At 47.4% G+C, this 19251-nt stretch overlaps 1 protein-coding gene across 1 annotated transcript in view; it reads left to right on the forward strand.

Annotated features, from left to right (window-relative positions):
• Positions 1-19251, forward strand: part of ILDR1 (immunoglobulin like domain containing receptor 1) — a 39655-nt gene that overhangs the window by 8801 nt on the left and 11603 nt on the right. Inside the window, exons 2-7 of the mRNA XM_068545512.1 lie at positions 4017-4187; positions 5586-5735; positions 9378-9497; positions 9778-9924; positions 15930-16061; positions 16280-17106. Coding sequence (XP_068401613.1) covers positions 4017-4187; positions 5586-5735; positions 9378-9497; positions 9778-9924; positions 15930-16061; positions 16280-17106 — 1547 coding nt within the window. The remainder of the gene's footprint in view (positions 1-4016; positions 4188-5585; positions 5736-9377; positions 9498-9777; positions 9925-15929; positions 16062-16279; positions 17107-19251) is intronic.

Raw genomic sequence — 19251 nt, forward strand, 5'->3', positions numbered from 1 at the left:
TTCTACTTGGAAAGTCAGGCTTGCCTTCTTGGGAAAGATTGGATTTGGTGTGAGCAAGACCCGAGTTCAAATCCTGAGGCTGAGAGGGCCTGGTTTATTATAGTCTCTGAACTTTTGCCCACAGATATGAGCAGGGCTGACCCCACCCTAGGGAATTTTGTGAGAATTAGAGACAATGTATATATATCACCTGGTACACAGTAGATGCTGAAATCCAGAGCAACAGCTGAGAAGAAGTGAGAAGGGTTTGCTGGTTGCTCGGTACTTTTTGCCCTGAGACTCTCCCCCACTCTCCATGTGAGGGTGGGCGAGGGGTGAAGGTCTGGGAGCTGTTCAGGATGCTGTAGGGCCAACAGACCCCTGGAGGGAGTGTGAGTGAGCTCATTATGGTCAGATATGTGGGAACCTGCTGTATTTCAACGCTTGAAATTCACCTAAGGCATGAAATTAAAGAGAGGATAAAAGAGAAATACCAGGCAACAAAGCCAGTGCTGACGTTGGTAAAGGTGAGTCAAGTCACCCCACGTGTAGTTTGTCCATAACAAGAGCATTCATGGAAAAGAAGCCGAGTGAGCATTTGGTAATGAAGGTGATCACCCTTGTCCCCATTCTTCTGCCTCAGGGTGTCAGATTCAGCCATCTTCAAAGCTACCCCAGAGCAACTTCTGGCTCCAACCAAATACCCTCTCTGACTCCCAGCAAACCTGCACTACCCCCCTGCAGATATTCCACCTCTATACAAATAATGTTGACTGGAGTCCTTTGAATAAACTGTCATTTGTATTGAATTACCATTCAGCAAAATAAAGAATATGTAGTTTATTAATCACGGTATTAGAGTTAACTGCTGCCCATTGTATATTAATTATTGCTCTTGTAGCCTGGCCCCATGCTCTGATTATTTGCAAGCTATTGAATACCAAACATCTTCCTTTATTTAAAGAATAGCCAGGTAGAGTGGCAAGAGACTGCTCAGGGGCAGAATCTTGGCTCCAACCCCCTTAGAAAATGAATGGCCACAGACAAGCCACTTGCCTTATCCAATCCTAGATTTGCTGTGTATGCACCGGCACAACTTGTTTCCTCCCAGGGCTCATATTTAGGGAATAAAAGAAAATATTTGAAAGTGCTTTGTGAACCTAAGATTTTGTTTACACCACAAATCAATGTTTTTCTCTCTATTCCAATCCATGCATGTTACTGAACAAAATAAGCTAGTGTTGACAGTGCCATCCTATTCATTGTCAAATCTTACCTGTAGCTGCTTCTGGTATTCAGTTAAAGCTGTGTTGGGTAAAAGCTCCAAGGTCTACTTCAGGTCAGTTCTGGAAAAAAACAAAGAGGTGGTGAAGGTGGAGAAGCAAAAATAAAAAATCAGATTATGAAATAATCCTCATTAGGCTGGAGATACTAGTCATTAGCTCTTCCATTCTGATTGGACTGATTTCCAGGAATCCTACAGCTAATAGAGACAGCAGCTATTTCCCCCAAACTCCTCAAGGCTTATTTTCAAAATGATGTTCTTTTTCCATTCACAACTAAATAAGGAAGTCATCCATCTTCCTAAAAACATCACTTTCACCTTATTACTCTTCTTCAGGAAAGCCTTCAGTGATTATCCATTAACTGGAAATAGACTCTGGAGTGCAATTTACACTCCACCCCATCTCCCCACTTCCTACTCCCCACCACCAGCTCGCCTTATTTATCCTCTGTCTATAAAGCCAGAGGCACCAGCTGGGTTGGTTCCCTCCAGGTTCTCCAAGGAACTGCCCCTTCCTGATAAGGGCCTTTGCTCACTCCTTTCTTCCATCCTGACACAGTGAGTCTCTCTGCCTTCTCCCTATTTTTCACGTATTATCTTAATCCTACTTGGGTTTTAGGGTCTAGCTTAAATCTCTTCCTTCTGTGATGCTTCCCACCCACAGGTCTCCCCCACACTGCTGCAGACCCTCTCTCTAGCATGGCTGTCACTGGCACATCCTCATTACAGCTCAGCCCTGGAGATGGCTCAGGTCATTTCTGGGGACCAGAGCCTGTCCCAAGCAACATTCTGCTACCTCTCTGTGGACATGAGAAAAGTGGCTGCTGGTGGCTGTCTTATGAGGGTTGTGTCCAGAAGGCGAGGCAGGACCCAGAACCATGTGTCTCTGGCCATTGAGCCAGGCCCACCCAGCTGCTCTATAACGGGGGTGACTGTATTTATTTTGTTTATGGGAGTAACAGTCAAAATGAAGGTAGCTCTACCTGAGAACTCTATTGGAGGGACTCCCAGCTTGAACCCCTTTCTCCTTGGTCCTCATAATTAGGGAAAAAAGGAAAAAGACTCATACAGTGTCACTAACATGGCAGCATATATGCCAGCACCTTGCCAGGTACCATGCCAAGTGCCAGGAGTGGGTTATCTCATTGCATTCTTGCAAGGACCTGATTAGGTTAGTACTGTTATAATCTCCATTCATAGCTGAGGAAACACAAGCTCAGAGAGAGTAAATAACTTGCCCAATGTCCAAGTGAGTAGTACAGTTTGATTTGAACCCAGTTGTATCTGAGTCCAAAGCCTGGGTTTACTTTAGCTAGTCTACACCAGTGGTTCTCAAAGTATGGTACCCATCAAAGTAGTATCAGCATCTCCTGGAAATTTGTTAGAAATATAAGTTCTTGGATCCCACCCAAGTCCTACTGAATTAGAAACTCCTGCTGACAGTGATCTGGGCTGTCACGAGTCCTCCTGGTGGTATATGCTCAAGTTTGAATACTACTGCTCTACACTAAACCTCCTATGAGAAAGCCCCTATAACTTGGCCTAGAATCCATATTGACATAGGAACATTTGAAGATGCTGGTTACATGTGGACTTCTGACCATGTCAAAGTCCCACCTGACATTTCTGTGCCACCTGGTTCCTCGTCAGCACAGACTTGGAGCTTTCAGTATATCTGTAGATTTGGAGGGTAAGGGGAGAAAGTTTTTAAAAAGTAAAAAGAAAAATTGTTAGTTCCTTCAAGTCTTTCGTGATAAAATTTGTCACAGTCTGATCATTTTTGTTTTATTTTCTTTATGCTTATGTCAACCAGTTGAACTGCCAATTTTCACTGGTCATCCATTCCATCATTTATTCAACAAACATTTGTTGGGTGCCAAGGAGGTGACAGGCACAGTATGAGGCTCTTGTGTTTGAACAATGAGTCAGAGGCAAACCCAGTCGGCCTTCTCAGAGCCTACAGTAGACAGGCCATCCCCAGAAGTGTGAAATGCTCTGCCTGGGGGTAGGATGAGGCACTCTGGGAAAACAGAGGAAGGCCCCTCTCCCAGACTTGCAGTCAGAGGAGGCTTCTTGAGGAGGTAAGGGTGCAGCTGAAGACCTAAGAAATAAGTGGTACTTAGCCTGGGGAAGGGAGTGGAGTGGCAGCTGGTGATGTGGAAGAGTGCTCCAGCCAAGAGACGTACATGTGGGAGGATCTGGGGAAGACAGCAGTCCTAGCGCTTGGAGGACTGAGGCAAGTCCGGAGTGGCTGAAGCCCCGAGTGGGGGTGGGCACGAAGGGAGATGAGGCCCCAGAGAAAGGCTGAAGGCAGACGTGACTGGCCTCCTAGGCCAGGGTACAGAGGTTGAACTTTATCCTTAGGGAAAAGGGAAAACATTTTAAGAAGAGAAGCGACATGAAAAATTATATATATTAGCAGAGTCACTCCAGTACATACATGGCCTCCTTTTAATATCGTTTCTTTATCATTGTTGGATGTGTTATCGCTCCCTGTGGACTGGGAGCGACTTGAGAGTCATGGTTTTTGCTCTTTTTCTCCTCCGTCTCCTCCAGGGTGTCTGTGCAGTTTCCGTCCCAACCCTGCCCTGGCTAAGTAAGAACACAGGCAGCTTGTGAGCTGTTCCCAGCCAGTCAGGCGGTGTGTTTGCTTGCGTGCAATGCTTTTATTGCCCCATGAATAGAAGTAGGTCACCCCTTAGAGACCTACCTAAGGTCTGCCTTCAGCATTGTCTCCCGCTCTTGGCCGCAGGGTGTGTGTCCTTGCTGGTGACAGTCCAGCACACGGAGCGCTACGTCACCCTGTTTGCCTCCGTCGTTCTCAAATGTGACTACACCACCTCTGCCCAGCTCCAGGATGTGGTGGTGACCTGGCGCTTCAAGTCCTTCTGCAAGGACCCCATCTTTGATTACTACTCTGCATGTGAGTGCCCTCCTCCCTACCCCCTGCTCTCCCGGAGCCCTTCTGTGAAGTACCGCCATTAGGGTGTAGGAATTATTTAGGATCACAAATCCTTATAGTGAGAAGAAGCCAGAAAGATCACTTAATACTGTCCCTTCGTTTTATAGATAAACGGAGGCCAGGTAGATGAAATACTTATTCAGGGTCACATAATATTTATTTATTTTAAAATTTATGTCCCGCCTTGTTCTAAAATAAATTAAGGCAGCTTAGACATTAAGTAAAAGGCAGAGCAAGTCGTGACTCCTAGTTCATTCCTGGTTGCCCACCCATGCGCTAAGATGAGGATGTAGGTCTGCCTCTCATCACCCCCACCTCCTCCGAATGCAGACAAGACTCCTACCCGCCCCCCGTGATGCATGAGGAGTGGTCACCTGTGAGCCTCCCGCCCACTGCCACACTCCCTTCTAGAGCCAGCCTTCCTGGTGGACGGTCAGTCCTCTGTGGACTAAACACTCTCAGTGCTGGAGCGCTCCCTGGCCACAGGCAGCCTGTTCGTTGCTGGACATCCCGGAGTGCTGTGCAGCTCTCCCCACGCTTAGCCAAGTCCTACCTCTCAGTAACAGCTGCCCTACTCACATCAGTCCTGCTGTCTGGAACCAAAGCTCTTCCCTAGCTGCCCACCTCTGCCTCTCTCAAGAAACAAAGGAATGCTGATCCCCACCACCAGCCTGGGACAATTAACCGTTAGAAATTTGGAGAATAGAACTAGATACCCTGTTCACAGGAAGGAACTGAGGTTCCCGAGATGAGGAAGAGCAGGGGGAGACATCAGCTTTACCTTTTTTAGCCCTAGTATCTTACAATATGAACTCCAAAACCTAACTGTCTGAGCCACCCACGGAGCCTGACATTGTCCCCAAGACACCCCTCTCTAAATTGAGGCATTGTTTCCTGGGGGTTACTCTTAAAATGCCTGCATTAAGTGGGAAGGTAGGAGGGACCGACTAGTAGGCATTTATCACCAGCAGATTTAACAGCTCTCAAAACTTTTATTGTAAGGGCAGGTGGATGAACCATATGGGAGCAGATTCTGGGGTGACTTTGAAAATGAGGCAAGGGAAACTGGGATGGGAGATGGGGATGCAGTCAGGATTTGGAAATGATGGCCCATTAGAGGGGTCTGCAGTCTTTCTGCTCAAAAGTGTGGGTCATTGGTGCCACCTGGGAGCTCATTAGAAATGCAGAATCTCAGATCCCCACTCCAGAATCAGAATCTTCATGTTTAAGAAGATTCCCAGGGGATGCATAGGCTCAGGAAAAATTGAGAACATTCATTGCTCCAGAAAGCACTAAGGGCACCTTTCTTCATGGGAATTCCCCACTGCTGTGTGACTTAGGTGTGTACTCTTTCCCCAGCATACCAGGCGGCTTTATCCCTGGGCCAGGACCCATCCAATGACTGCAATGACAGCCAGCGGGAGGTTCGCATCGTGGCCCAGAGGCGGGGGCAGAACGAGCCCGTGCTGGGGGTGGATTACCGGCAGCGCAAGATCACCATCCAGAACCGTGAGTGTGGAGGCAGCAGGGAACTGGGGGTGGAGAGGTGTGTAGACCAGGCCCAGAGGAGGTCTGAGTCATTGTGGGGATTTCCCTTTTTTTCTGCTGCCTGACGGTCTACTTGGTCACTTTCATTTTTTGAGGAAAGTGTGAAATACACAGAATGTGCTATACCATCTGAAGTCATTACCCTGGAAGTTGGTCTCAGGCAAGAAGACATCCTACAGCTTTGGCTAAAGGTCAGGGAGTGGGTGATTTCCTTTGCTTTTCCAAGATGCAGGTCTAACATGTGGCTCAGCCTCCCTTGATTCCTTCTACAAATTGCTCTCAGGGCCTGCTCGAACCCCAGGCCCCTGAGTTCCCCTCTGGCCACTTCTGTTGCCCAAATCTAAGGAAATAGGGGTTTCCAAGTAGATGGCCACCATAGACCCTCGCCCTCCATTGGTAGAGGAAAGAGCATTGTGCTTAGAATCAAAAGACAGGGTGGGTGCCCCCATGCTTCCACTCCCTTGCTTAGTGACCAGCAGCAGATCCATTCTTTTCTCTGGCCTCTGTTGCCACATCTGAAAGATGGGCATAATGGCCTCTGTCTCCCCACACCGAAGTGAGTGTCAAATGTGATATCTGAGAGCTATGTCTGAAGCATATGCATTCTTTGTGGGAGTACAGGGAGCAGTGGTCAGCCCCGGCTCTGGAGTCAGACTCAGGTGTAGGTCCCCGTTCTGCACTTACAGGGTGTGTGAACTTGGGCAAGTCCCTTCCATTTTTTTTAGCCTCAATTTCTGTAAGATGGGACTTGCCGTAGCATGTATCTCATGGAGAGTTGTCAGGATTAAGTGAGATAATACGTATAAAGCACTTAGCAAACATTAAGTGTGCAGTAAACTTCAATTATGATCACGCAACACACTTTTGAATGGATGGGTCAGCGCCCCACATTCCTGTCTTGTAATCCAGGACTGCTGCAATGGATTATTGGCACAGAATTCAGAGCGTATTTCAATGAGCTTTATGTGCAGTGTTAAATAAATATTGGCTGGTTAAAAGTGAAAAAAAAAAAAAAGTGGGAGAATACACCTAGAAGGCCACTCAGGGTACTCATAGCAACAATGTGAGGAAATCAGTGAATATTCTATGACTGTTTAGGTAGATCAAGCCAGTTTAAAAATTGCTTCCACCTTTGTATATAATACTTTGGCTATAATACATAAGTCTGATCCATTTACATTCAACCACGGACCTTCCCAAGTCAACCCTTGAATGCTCAGCCTTAGGGAACATCTGTCCTTTTCCAGTTTCTAGGTGCATCCTCAGAGGTTCAGGGTGACTCTGCTTTCTCCAGAGCCCACAGAATTAGCTCCGATCTGACCCCAAAGTTTAAAGTCTCCTTTACAGTTTTTGAAGGATGAAAGTGCCCATAGGGGATAGTCCCTGATTTTCTGTCTTTTTTTCTAGTTTTGAGCAGCACTGTCTACTACTTCCCCTCCCAACCACGTTTGGGTCAAACTCTGCCTCCTTCTTACTCCCATGGGAAAGTGGTATTTCCCCTTGGTTTTAATTTTTAACCCCAGGCTTGTTGTGACTTCTTGGAGCCCTTGTTTTCCGATACTTTTATGCCTGTGTTTGCATCATTTGAGAAGACCCTGTCAAATCAGTTCTTGGATCATTTAAAATATTAACATATCTGAATGTCCTCATTACTCTAACATCCCTGAAATAATCCTTATGTCTCTAATAAAATTGGGGCGGATTTATAATACACATTAACCTTGGAGGGGGAATTTCCTCCTAAGCACTTTCACCATTCTTCCAAGTCTGGGGCAAGCTTGTTTCTGGGAAAGGCAGCGGGTTTGGAAAATCATGGGGTAGGAAAAAACCATAGGGATTGACGTAGAAAGAGAAGGAAACAGAAGTCGAAGTTAGCTCCAGTGGTGCGTGACCTTGCATGTTTGTTTCATTTCCTCAGTAAATATTTCTTGACAAAGAGATAATAAAGAATTGCAGCTAGGACTGCCAACTGAGCAGGAGCAAGTCTATAACTAAGGTCTTTAAGAATTTGAAGGTGTCCTCTGGTACTTATTGTGGCTGAAGTAGCAGGGACGTGGGAGCTGCCCTGATGCCTTTGACTGGATCTTAAGCCCTTTGAGGACAGAGATAGGTCTTGTTTGACCTTCCACAGAGTCTGATATAGTGCTGGACCCACAAAAGGTCTTTAGTGAACATTTGTTGCATTTAGTAAGTGTGAACATAACATTCACCTATCTTAATGGGGTAGATGCTTGGTGCTCATGAAAACTGAAATTCTTTTCTTGAGTAACATTTACCCTTAAAATATTGGCATTTCATCCTTACTTATTATTCAAGTTCATCTCACCTGTCCTTTCAAGATTCAGAAGTATGTGTTTCCAGCTTGTGAGGAATCCAGGCTGTGGAGTTATCCACCCAGTTAGGAGAGGACAGTAGAGCTTGGTGGTTAAGGGCACCAGCTTTCGGGCAGAGACATGAGTTTGAACCTACCTCTGTTACCTCTCTCTGTTCTAGCTTCCTCTAGTCTTAGTTTCCTCATCTGAAATGCAGCTAATAATCCTACCCACTGTATCAGGATTAAGTTTGATTGCAAGTAAGCAAAAGCCCAAAATAGTAGTGACTTAAACAATAAAGAAGTTTATTTCCTCTCATGTATAAATTTGGAGGTAGACAGACCAGAACTAGTGTGGTGGGTCTGTTCCATTATGTCCTCAGGGACCCAAGTTCCTCCCAGCTCACCAAGAATGTCATCTCCTTCCTCATGGTCCAAGATGGCAGCCATCACATTTGCTTTCCAGATAACAGAGTTGAAGAAGAAAGGGGCGAAGAAGTTCCTAAACTGTTTTTTTAAAAGTTCCTGGGGGCTTCCCTGGTGGCGCAGTGGTTAAGAATCTGCCTGCCAATGCAGGGGACACGGGTTCGAGCCCTGGTCTGGGAAGATCCCACATGCCGTGCAGCGGCTGGGCCCGTGAGCCACGACTACTGAGCCTGCGCGTCTGGAGCCTGTGCTCCGCAATGGAAGAGGCCGCGACAGTGAGAGGCCCGCGCACCGCGATGAAGAGTGGCCCCCGCTCGCCGGAACTGGAGAAAGCCCTCACACAGAAACGAAGACCCAACACACCCAAAAATAAATAAATAAATAAATTTAATAAAAAAATAAAAAGTTCCTGGGAGCCATCATGTGACACTTCTGCTTATATTGTGTCCACCAGAACTGAGTCACATGTCCGTGTCCATCTGTAAATGAGGGTGGGAAATAGTGATTTTATTCTGGATGGCCATGTACATGACCAGAACTTCTATGATCGTGAGAGAAGGGGAGAATAGACATTGGGAGATAGCCGGTTATCTCTACCTCACCCACTTAGAGTTGTTTTGGAAAGTAAATGAGGTGATGTATCCAAAGTCCTTTCAAGGTACCTAGTAGGGCTCAATGAATGGTAAGTTCTGCCACCTTTATATTGTTTGGAGAAAGAAGAGAGTCTCAAAGGAAGGAATTGAGGCCTTTCTCTGAACTATGAGAGGCCCTCTTGGGATGTGGAAGTACAATGCTGGGGACTTGAAGCTACCATAGATCAGATCCCTCTCCTTTAACGACTGGCACCTTCACCTCCCCTGTTGCAGGAGCAGATCTTGTGATTAATGAAGTGATGTGGTGGGACCATGGAGTGTATTACTGCACCATTGAGGCTCCGGGGGACACGTCAGGAGACCCAGATAAGGAAGTGAAGCTCATTGTCCTGCGTAAGTGCTCCTGGAGCTTTCTGTTCGGCCACCTCACTGTGACACTTTTACATACAGAAAAAAAAGAAAAACAGAAACAAGCAAGCCTAGGTTATTGTTGTCAGTAGCCAGCCTCTGAAGTTCCCTTAACAAAGATAAACATTTTTTTTTTTTTTGCCTCTATATTGCTCAGCCTTACCCTATAGGTCAAGAGCTGTGTTGATCAGACCTCTACAATGTTACAACCTGAAGCACGCACCTGCATGTTTAGTTCAGTCGCTGCTCCGCTTCTCTCCTGCAGACTGGCTGACAGTGATCTTCATCATCCTGGGAGCCCTCCTCCTGCTCCTGCTGATTGGAGTGTGCTGGTGCCAGTGCTGTCCTCAGTACTGCTGCTGCTACCTCCGCTGCCCCTGCTGTCCCACCCGCTGCTGCTGCCCCGAGGAAGGTGAGAGGGGACGGACGAGCAGTGGGGTGGGGTGGTGCGGGAGCCTAGTGCCCCAGGCAGATCAATTTCCTATGCCCAGGTCAAAACCTTGGGTTCTTCCAGGTTCTCCTCCATGCCCTTCTCCCGTCAGAGGCTCAGAGGTCTTTGGCCGCAGCCCAGGGAATTATGCTCAGGGAAGCTATGGAGCAAAGTGGGAGGACTTCTGCCTGTTCACCTCCTAGCCTGCCTAAGGCCGCGTTTAGCTGTCTCTGCCTACATGTCAGCGGCCCTGATGTGCCTGTGCTGCAGTATGTGCTCCCAGCACTGACCTTGCTTGGACACGAGGTGGCTGGAGGGAGTGATTTGCATGGAGCCGTGAGAGAGAAGGCCACTTCTCAAAGATGACTTGAGAAGAACAGATGAGAAGAGAGAGGTGTTGGAGCAGGGGTTCTCAAACTTAAGAATCTCCTGGAGGCCTCCATCTCCAGAGTTTCTGATTTAATCGGTCTTGGGTGGCCCTGAGAATTTATATTTCTCAAAAGTTCACAGGTGATGCAATGCTGCCAGTCTGGGGGCCACACTTTGAGAGCCTCATTTTTAGACAAAGGAAAGAGGGGGCAGAAGAAGATCTTGCTCTAATGTGATCTTTCTTTGGGCTTAAGTTTGACCTTTTAAAACAGAATTGTGATATGCCGTAAAAAATTTGGTGAAGGCAAAAGAAAAAGAATTATTCTACAAAGATCTTTCCTTACTAAAGAGATGGAATCAACAGCTTTAAATGGAAGGAGTTTTTGTGTTTTCAAAGTAAGATTTCCTTTTCCTGATGATATAAGTAAAGTATTACATTGTAGAAAATTTGAAATGTAGGAAAATGAAAGGACTAATCTAAGCACCCAGATATAACCACTCTTATCATTTTGGTCCATTTGAAAGGAAAACTTTCAAAAGAAAAAAGCAAGAAATTGGCTCTTAAGACAGAAACAAAACCTAATCTACAAGGTCAAGAAGGTCAATGGTCTGAGTCTAGTTTCAGGCCTATGTTCTGAGGTTGCTGTCTTACAGGAAAAGAGAACTAACTTTTATTGGATGTCTGGTGTGTGTGGGCCCTTTGCATATATTTCCCTTTTGAATCCTCACAACCCTAGAAGGCAGGTATCATCATTATTTAACAATGAGGAGACTGAAGGTCAGAGGAGTCACACAGCTGGTAAGTAGCAGAAGCAGTGCAGCGTTGCATTCGTGCTCATCTGATTTATGAGCGCCTGAATTTCCCATGAGAGAGGCTGCCACGACCTATCTGTGTAGATCACTATGGGATTGGCTGAGATACCAATGAACTCCTTCAAGAGAAGAAAAATAGCAGAGAACTCAATATTGGGCCATGGCGCTCCCTACCTTTCAGAGGCCTCTGGGAGACATGCCACGTAGAAGTCACTGCCACTGGAGCAGTAATATGCAGACTGAGAGGAGAGAAACTCTCCCAAGATACTTTCTTGGAATCCCTAGGTCTGTGGGGTACTCAAAACCGTCAGGGCTAGGGACCCAGTCAGCCCAAGCGATAAATGTATCCACTGTCAGTAAGCTGATAAACAGGTTCTGGGAGAAAGTGGTTTCTCCTAAGTGTTAGAGGTCATTTAGAAGAACTGGTAAAATAAAGAAATGTGGGCCACAAATAAAGATCCCTGAACTTGAGCAGATGAGATCACTTTCAAAGTGAGTCACCTGGGGAGTCTGTCCTGAGAAATTCGGTGATAAGAGGAGATTACATGGAGGGGGCAGGAGTTGTCAAGGAAACAACTTGGGTGGGGAAGAGGGTGTATGTGATCGTTGATTTTTTTTTAGAATAAGGTAACCCTAAGCATATTTGTAGACAGAGAACCAAGGCCAATAGAAAGAGAGTGAAGGGAAGCGTTGTGAAGTGAGGCGATGACTGAGAAGGGATGGAGCCAGTGGGAGAGACATCAGGCTTACAGTGAAAGGATCACCTTTAGAGAGAAAAGGAAAAGGAAACCTGCCCTCTGAAGAGAGAGGGGAAGTTGTTAACACCTGGAAGATGATTAAAGTGTAAGGGAAGGAGCTGAGGGGGCGAGCTCACGCCAGCCTGTCTCGATTTCAGCACATCAAAATTCTAGATGCAAAAGGCAGCTTCGAGAACGATGCCAGTGATTCTTGAGCTTCCGAGACCACAGCCCACCTCTCCAACCTGCTCCTACTTTCCAGTGAGAGTTAAGAGAGCACCAGAGAGGAGAAAAATGAAAATGACACCAAAGTTTAGTAATCCTTGGTAATTCACTTAGTACTAGTAAACAACCTACAGTAGAACTTAAAGATGGAAGTTATTGACACTGAACCTTATTTTTTTTCCATGGGAACTGGAGAGACAACTTCCATCCCTAGATTGCTTGTTGACCCTCCTCCCCACAGAACCCCTAGGTGCACCCTGCAGTGGGCTATAGGCCGCACAGAGAATCTCTGATCTATGCCACCCACCTCTTCATCCCCTCAGCTGAGGGAAGTGAGGCCTAGAGAGACTTTTCCACCATTACACACAGCTTGTTAGTGATGAGCCCTGGACTAGACCTAGATCTCTTGATTCCATGTCCAGGGCTGGTTCCTCTTCCTCAACAAAGACATGTCATTAGCTGAAAGTTCATAGGGAGGGGAAGACATGAGAAGTTTAAACTGCTGCTCTGGAGGAGGGCAGCAGGGTCGCTAGATGAGTCAAGGAGATCTACGCACATTGGGAGAAGGGCTATGTGAGGTCGGTTGCTTGACTGTGCAGCCAGCGTGGGCCCAGGAAGCATTGACTGGTGGTTCCCTAAAGCTGAAATGGCAAGAGTTCAAGGGGCGTGAGATTCTAGGGTGCTCCTGAGGATGTCAGTGAAAGGACTGCCAGTCAAGTTGCTATACTGTGTATACTGCCAGTATATGTACGCAAAAAAGGAATGTGTGACCATGGGTCAGAGAGGGTGAAGAACACACTGTAAGAGCAGAGAGGGGGTGGTAAGGAATAGTAAGAAGTTGGAGGTCCTCAGGGGCACCATGGGTGATGCACACAGAGGATGCTGGCTGCAGGTCTCTGCCAGAGGGGAGGTGTTGAGTGTTATTTCCGCCACAAAAGGGTCATCTTAAAGAACATGCCCTGGGTTTTCCTCAGAAATGAGGATGAATATGCTTTTGGTGGTTTAGTCTCCAAATGTGTACTTTTTTGTGTTCTATGAGATCGAAGGTGAAAGACGCGACTTATTTTAACAATTTATTGTAACAGTGAGAACCATGAGCTATTGACTGTCTGTCATGTATTAGGCATTTCATGTGCATTACCTCATTTAACGTCAACAACTTCGTGAAGTAGGTATTATTATCCCCAGCTCAGAGATGAGGAGATTGGGCTCAGACACTCTGGAAACTCACTCAAAATTACACAGCTAATACATGCTGGGATTCAAGTTGAAGTCCACATGACCCTCAAAACCTGTGTTTAAGGAAACCTATCCCTGAGGACCATAATTCTCAGAATGTTGTTGAGAATCCACAATAGTCAACTCCAGTTTGACTCCCTGCATTAAAGTCAGAGAGCTTGTTGAAAACATGGATTTTCTTACCTTGTATTAGACTGAAGGTCAGTCTGGGAGCAGGATCCAGGAGTCTGTATATTTAACTAGCTCCTTAAAGGTGACCAAGGCAGACTTTACACCACTGAGGTTCAGAGATAACTTATTAGGAGTCTTGAAGCTTTGTTAATTTCTCCGTGTTTCTTATTTTATTGCCTGATTCCCCCATTAGGTGAGCAATAGAAACCCCTGATAGTCTAGACTTCCCCATGGAGCTGTTTCCAGGGACAGGAGGGCAAGGGAGAAGCTCAGAGGCTGTGTTTTTCCACTCCCAGCTCATCAGTTCCAGTGAATCAGGGAAAGGAGGGACCCTGGGAAAAAGTTTGTGGCAGCTGAGAAGGGAGCAGGTGGGTTAATCTTGGGAATATGTAAAAATTTGACAGGAAAGCTCGTGGAGGATCTGGGAGGGTCTCTAGGGAGTCATTTCTGCAGGGGGTCCCATTAATTAAAAAGTCATTTGGGGAGCAAGGAGTTAAGCCCAACTCTCCTTTTCCCTCCTATTGAATTGGAGGAGTTGAAGAAGGAAGTGGCCCAAAGGGGGAATGGTACCATCTGGAGGAAACCAAGATTCAGTCAGAGGGGCAGGGGGTGGGTAGGGTTGTTCCCAATGGAATCAGATGTCCCCAGGCCTTGGAAGCAGAGATTAGTCTGAAGTGGGTTTTGAATGGTGTGGTGCTGAGTGGAGAGAAATAAAGTGAGGCACTACCACTAAGGAAGGGGTTTTTTGTTTTTAGGTTGGTTTTTTTTGGCTTTATCACATAAATAAAGGAGTCTGGGGACTCTGTGGTTTGGCAGAAAGAGTACAGGCTTGAGTGGCAGACAGACACCGGGTCACATGCTGCCTCTGCCAGTCATCAGCTGCGGGACATTGGGCTGGGAAGGTAACCTCTGTAAGCCTAACTTCCTCATCTGATTCTCATATTAAGAGATTTCTCTGAGGATTAGTTAGCTCATGTAAAGTGACTGGCGCATATTAAGGAGGGCATTGTGTGTGCTGAAGATGCCACGTATAGGGAGCTGGGGGAGGCACCTGTTAGCAAGAGGGAGAGGAAAGTGCTGAGCAAGTGAACCTATCTTCAGAGGGTCTGAAGTGCTGTCCTTTGGCATGAAGATGTGGCAGCTGGGTGAGCTGCTCTAAGTTTGCATCTGATTTCCTCCATGATGGGCTGTGACTCACCATCAGGGCTGGGGCTCCAAACATTTTTGGGGGCTTGGCTGAAACCACTTCCTATTGTGCTGGAAGTTGGTTTCATACTAGAGCCATTGGGTAGCCTTCCAGATGGCCCTTTAGCTGCTGGCCTCAGCAAATCCCCCAACCTATGCAGCTGGGTCCAGAATGCCCGTCTTCTACCTCTTCCTACTGTGGTAAGAGGAAGCCTCTGGCAGAGCCCTGCTGCTTTAGGGGTGGCCACAGGGCTTGAGGAACCCAGGAGGAGGTGAGAGTGCCAGGCTGGCAGGCACTTCCTGCACTTAAGCACACAAGTACATTTCCTACATGCATGGATAGACAGGGAGCTTGGGAGACATGTGCCCTTGGTCACAATTACCTCAAAATAGAAATTCATGAACAAAAACAACTAGATGCGTTTGTTTTTAATTTGTACTTGCTGTGGGTTGTGTGCTTCAGACCAGCTGCACCTAAGGGACTGGAGAAACATTTCTATGGATCCCTTGTGCTGCTTTTTTCTATTATTTTCTTTGCCCTGAAAGGAAATGGTATTTCCCTTCTCCCTTCTCTGCCTCTACCCCACCCATTAGAGATTCCCCCTACTTAGGGAAAACCCCAATACTTAATAAAGTGAGGAGAAGAGTAGAAAGGATCCACTTCATCTTTTTTGCATTCTCTGCCTTCTTCCCCCTGGTTTTCTCCCACCCAGGGCTGGCATTACCAGCTAGAAACGTTCTTCAGTCCCTCTCCCTTTACCAGTAATTCTGCCCATTGACCTCAGCATCTGCGTCCTTCTCTTTTTCCACTCTGAGCAGGCAGTCCTCCCAAGCAGCCCCTGACTAACGCCTCCTCTAAGCCCTTTGCATCTGTACCTTCTATATTTGGCCTATGGCCTGAAATTTCATTGCCTGCTAATACCTATGTATCTACCTATACATTTTAGGTGACCTTGGAAATGGGCAGAACAATGAAATGTTTTCAAGACTAGGAAGTCAAGTTTTAAGATATATTTCCTAGTGTGCAGGAGTTGCAGTGTTGGCTAGGGAATTTATTCCCAGCTCCTTGCCAAAGGAATAGTTGATTCACTACTTCCCTTAACTCTTACTCCCATGCGAGAGAGGTCACAATAAACTTTGAAGAGAGAAAGTGGCCTCTTGGCAAGGCTGCTAGGTGGAGAGAAGTGAAGTGGGAGGTGTGGGCCTTGCCCTGGCTGAGGGTCTGCATTTCTCCTTTTCCCCCTGCAGCCCTGGCCCACCACCGCTACATGAAGCAGGCTCAGGCCCTAGGCCCTCAGATGATCGAAAAACCCCTGTACTGGGGGGCGGACAGGAGCTCCCAGTTTTCATCTTATCCAATGAACCCACTGCTGCAGCGAGGTAAACCTTGCCAGAGATTTGGGGTGGGAGAGGGTAAAGGGCAAGGGTAGGAGCATGGGCTGCATTGGGGCCTTCATGACCAATATGGTGGGCATCTTTACGACTGAGGATGGGAGGGGGTAGATGCAAGCTAATAAGGTGGCACTTTGGTGCCCTGATTCTGAGGAGCGTGTTTTGGACCAGCAGTTCTGCATGTTCTTTTCCTTATTTTCACTCAGATTTGTCCCTGCGATCCAGCCTCCCAGAGGTGCCAGTGACCCAGACCACCGCTCACCCTCCCATCACCAACGGCGTCCTAGAGTATTTGGAGAAAGAGCTGCGGAACCTCAACCCAGCCCAGCCCCTGCCGGCTGACCTCCAAGGCAGATCTGGCCATCCCCGCAGCATGCTGTCCTCCCTGGGCTCTGAGGTCGTGGAACGCAGAATCATCCACCTGCCCCCGCTGGTCAGAGACCTGCCGTCTTTGCGGAGGACCAGCAACTCCTCCCGCCAGCAGTGGCTCCCCCCGCCTCCCCCCGGACCCTGGGATCTGAGGGAGGGGAGGAGGCAACACCGCTACTCTGATTTCCAGCAGGAGCACCGGGACCCGGAGCCTCAGCGCTGGGCGTTGGAGCAGAGGGAGCTGGGCCGACTGCGGAGCGGAAGGCACCGCGGCTCCAGGCAGCGCGGGTCACCCACGCCCTGGTCAGACAGGGACAGCCTCAGCGACGGCCCCTCGTCCAGCGAGGCCCGCTGGCCGGCCAACCGCCCCCCTCTCCGGAGCCGCTACCCAGAGAGACCCCGCGGGCCCAGCCCCCGGGGCAGCGCCCGGGGCCACCAGAGGCGCCGGCACCGCAGCTACTCCCCTCCGCTGCCCTCCGGCCTCAGTTCCTGGAGCTCCGAGGAGGAGGAGGAGAAGGAGAGGCAGCCCCGGAACTGGGGGCCCCGCCGCCGCCGCCGCTCGCGCTCCCCAAACTGGCCTGAGGAGAAGCCACCCAGCTACCGCTCGCTGGATGTCACCCCAGGCAAGAATGGCAGGAAAAAAGGGAGTGTGCAGAGGCGCTCGGTGAGCCTGGGGCTTCCCGCTGAGGGTCGGGCGTGGGCAGAAAGGACCCTTCAGCCAGGCTGACACAGGCCACGTCCCCTGCCGCCGCGGAGGGTCCCTCATCTCTGTTTTGCCCCGCTGGCCCTCTGGGCGTGGTGAGACCCCTCTTGCAGAGCCTGAAGGGACCCGTGAGTGCCAAGAGCTGGGGAGGGACTACGGGCGCGATGCTTCACAGTCCGCTGAGGCCAGTCGGGCCGGGTCCCCCCGTTTCACGGGTGAGGAGACGAAGCTCCAAATAATTAAGCGCCTTGTGAGTAGTGGAGCTAGAACTCCAGCACAGGCTTCCACCGGCTGAGGCTTTACTTCCTGTCATAGCTGCCTTGCTTTACTTAGCAACAATTTCCATACCCCAAATTAGAACCGTGGGCCTGACAGGACACTTGTGCCACTTCTGGGTGCTGCAAGTCAGTGTGCAAGGGCCTGAGACCCACCCCCAACCCCTCCGGAAAGTATCGTTAAAGTGATTTAGGGAAACAAAAACAAAACAAAACAAAACCCCCCAAAAACCCTGATATCCCAAATACGGGTCAAAACTTTAGGACTCTGTGAACAGGCAAGGTGCCGATGGAAAGGGGCACAAAGAGGGATGCAGGCTTTTTACGCCTCCAAATATAGACCTTTTTTTCCCCTTTAAGATGTGACTTTAAAATATCATCTTGTAATTAATATACCCTAATGATAGTATTCCTTCTGTGTTGTCACTTTGTAAAGTTATGCTGGCTGTTGCTCAGAAATATTCATGAACTGCCTCAGAACCAACCTACAGGCTACCCACAAAAATCTATTTCTCTATTCGACTAAAATCCTTTTTCTGTTTTGCTTCTGTTGAGATAAAGGGATATGTAGTAGGTTGTGAGGGAAGTTCCCAGAGTAGAGGGATATTAGAGGAATAAGAATTTTAATCTCTCACGCACTTTGAAGGATACAACTCTCATTTGGAAATGCAAGTTCTGCTGTGAACTTGCTTTAAAACCGATCATCTGCATAGTGTGTACAAAGAAACAGGCACCTTATGAGAGCCCCAGTGCTGGTCTTTCTAGGGAAGAACCTTGGTGAAAGAGTGATTTGTGAGGAAGGTAGCAAAAGCCTGCAGGCATTTCTGAAATAATCAATGGCAATTATATTCTCACAGATGTCCCACGAGAGAGGCAAAGACCAGTAATAATGAAACTTAGTAGTATCCTTACTAAGTGGTACTGAGCTATGGACATTTAGGCAATATCTCATTTAATCCTTTCAACACCCTGTGAGGTTTGTACTATTATGTTCATTTTACGGTGGATACAACTCTTTCTTCCATGTTACCAGTGAGAAAATTACACCCTGAAAGAAAATACAGAATCAGTCAGAGCCAGGACAACCACTGTTACTTTGGTCATATGATTACTAGACAGTCTCTTATCTTCATTTTAACAGAAAAATGTAATTTAAAAGTCAGCTTTCGGCTTCAAATCCAAACCCTATTTTCTTTTAAGTTAAACTTTTTCTTTATTTTCTTCTAAATTATATGGTTTCTTGCAAGTGAGAGAAGGGTAAAAGGAGCACCAGTTATGTTTTGGATACCAGAATAAGCCCTTTCCAAGCCTTATTTCATTTAATCCTTGCGATAGCCCTGTGAGGCTCAGTGAGGTTAAGTAACATGCTCAAGGTCACACAGCCAATAGGGAGTGAAGCCAGAATTTGAACAAAGCCCTCTGACTCAAGACTATGCCCTTTTCAATAACTCATGCTGCCTAATTAGAAGAAAATTATGTGGGGCAATGATGTTTTCTTGTGACTTTATTTCTTCCTTATCATCAAGATGTACACACCAATAATTCTATCACAAGCAAACCAAATTTTCGATTGTAAAGTTGCTTGTGAGAGGCAAAGTCGCTTAAGATAATTGTAAAGGCCTTCAGTGTTTTGGATTTCTCTGAGCTTATCTCCAAAATAGTTATCACTTTACTTTATCACATTCAACTGTCCACTCATACTCTGAGTGACCAGAGGCCCAAGACCAAAGCTTGATTTGGAAGGTTGATTCGTTTGAAGGGCACCGTGTTTTGTTTATTTTGTTTGTAACTTGAATTTTGAATGCTTTTAGTGGGCCCAAAATCTCTCTTC

This window comes from Eschrichtius robustus, chromosome 6 (genome assembly GCF_028021215.1).
Source record: "Eschrichtius robustus isolate mEscRob2 chromosome 6, mEscRob2.pri, whole genome shotgun sequence".
Lineage (NCBI taxonomy): Eukaryota > Metazoa > Chordata > Mammalia > Artiodactyla > Eschrichtiidae > Eschrichtius > Eschrichtius robustus.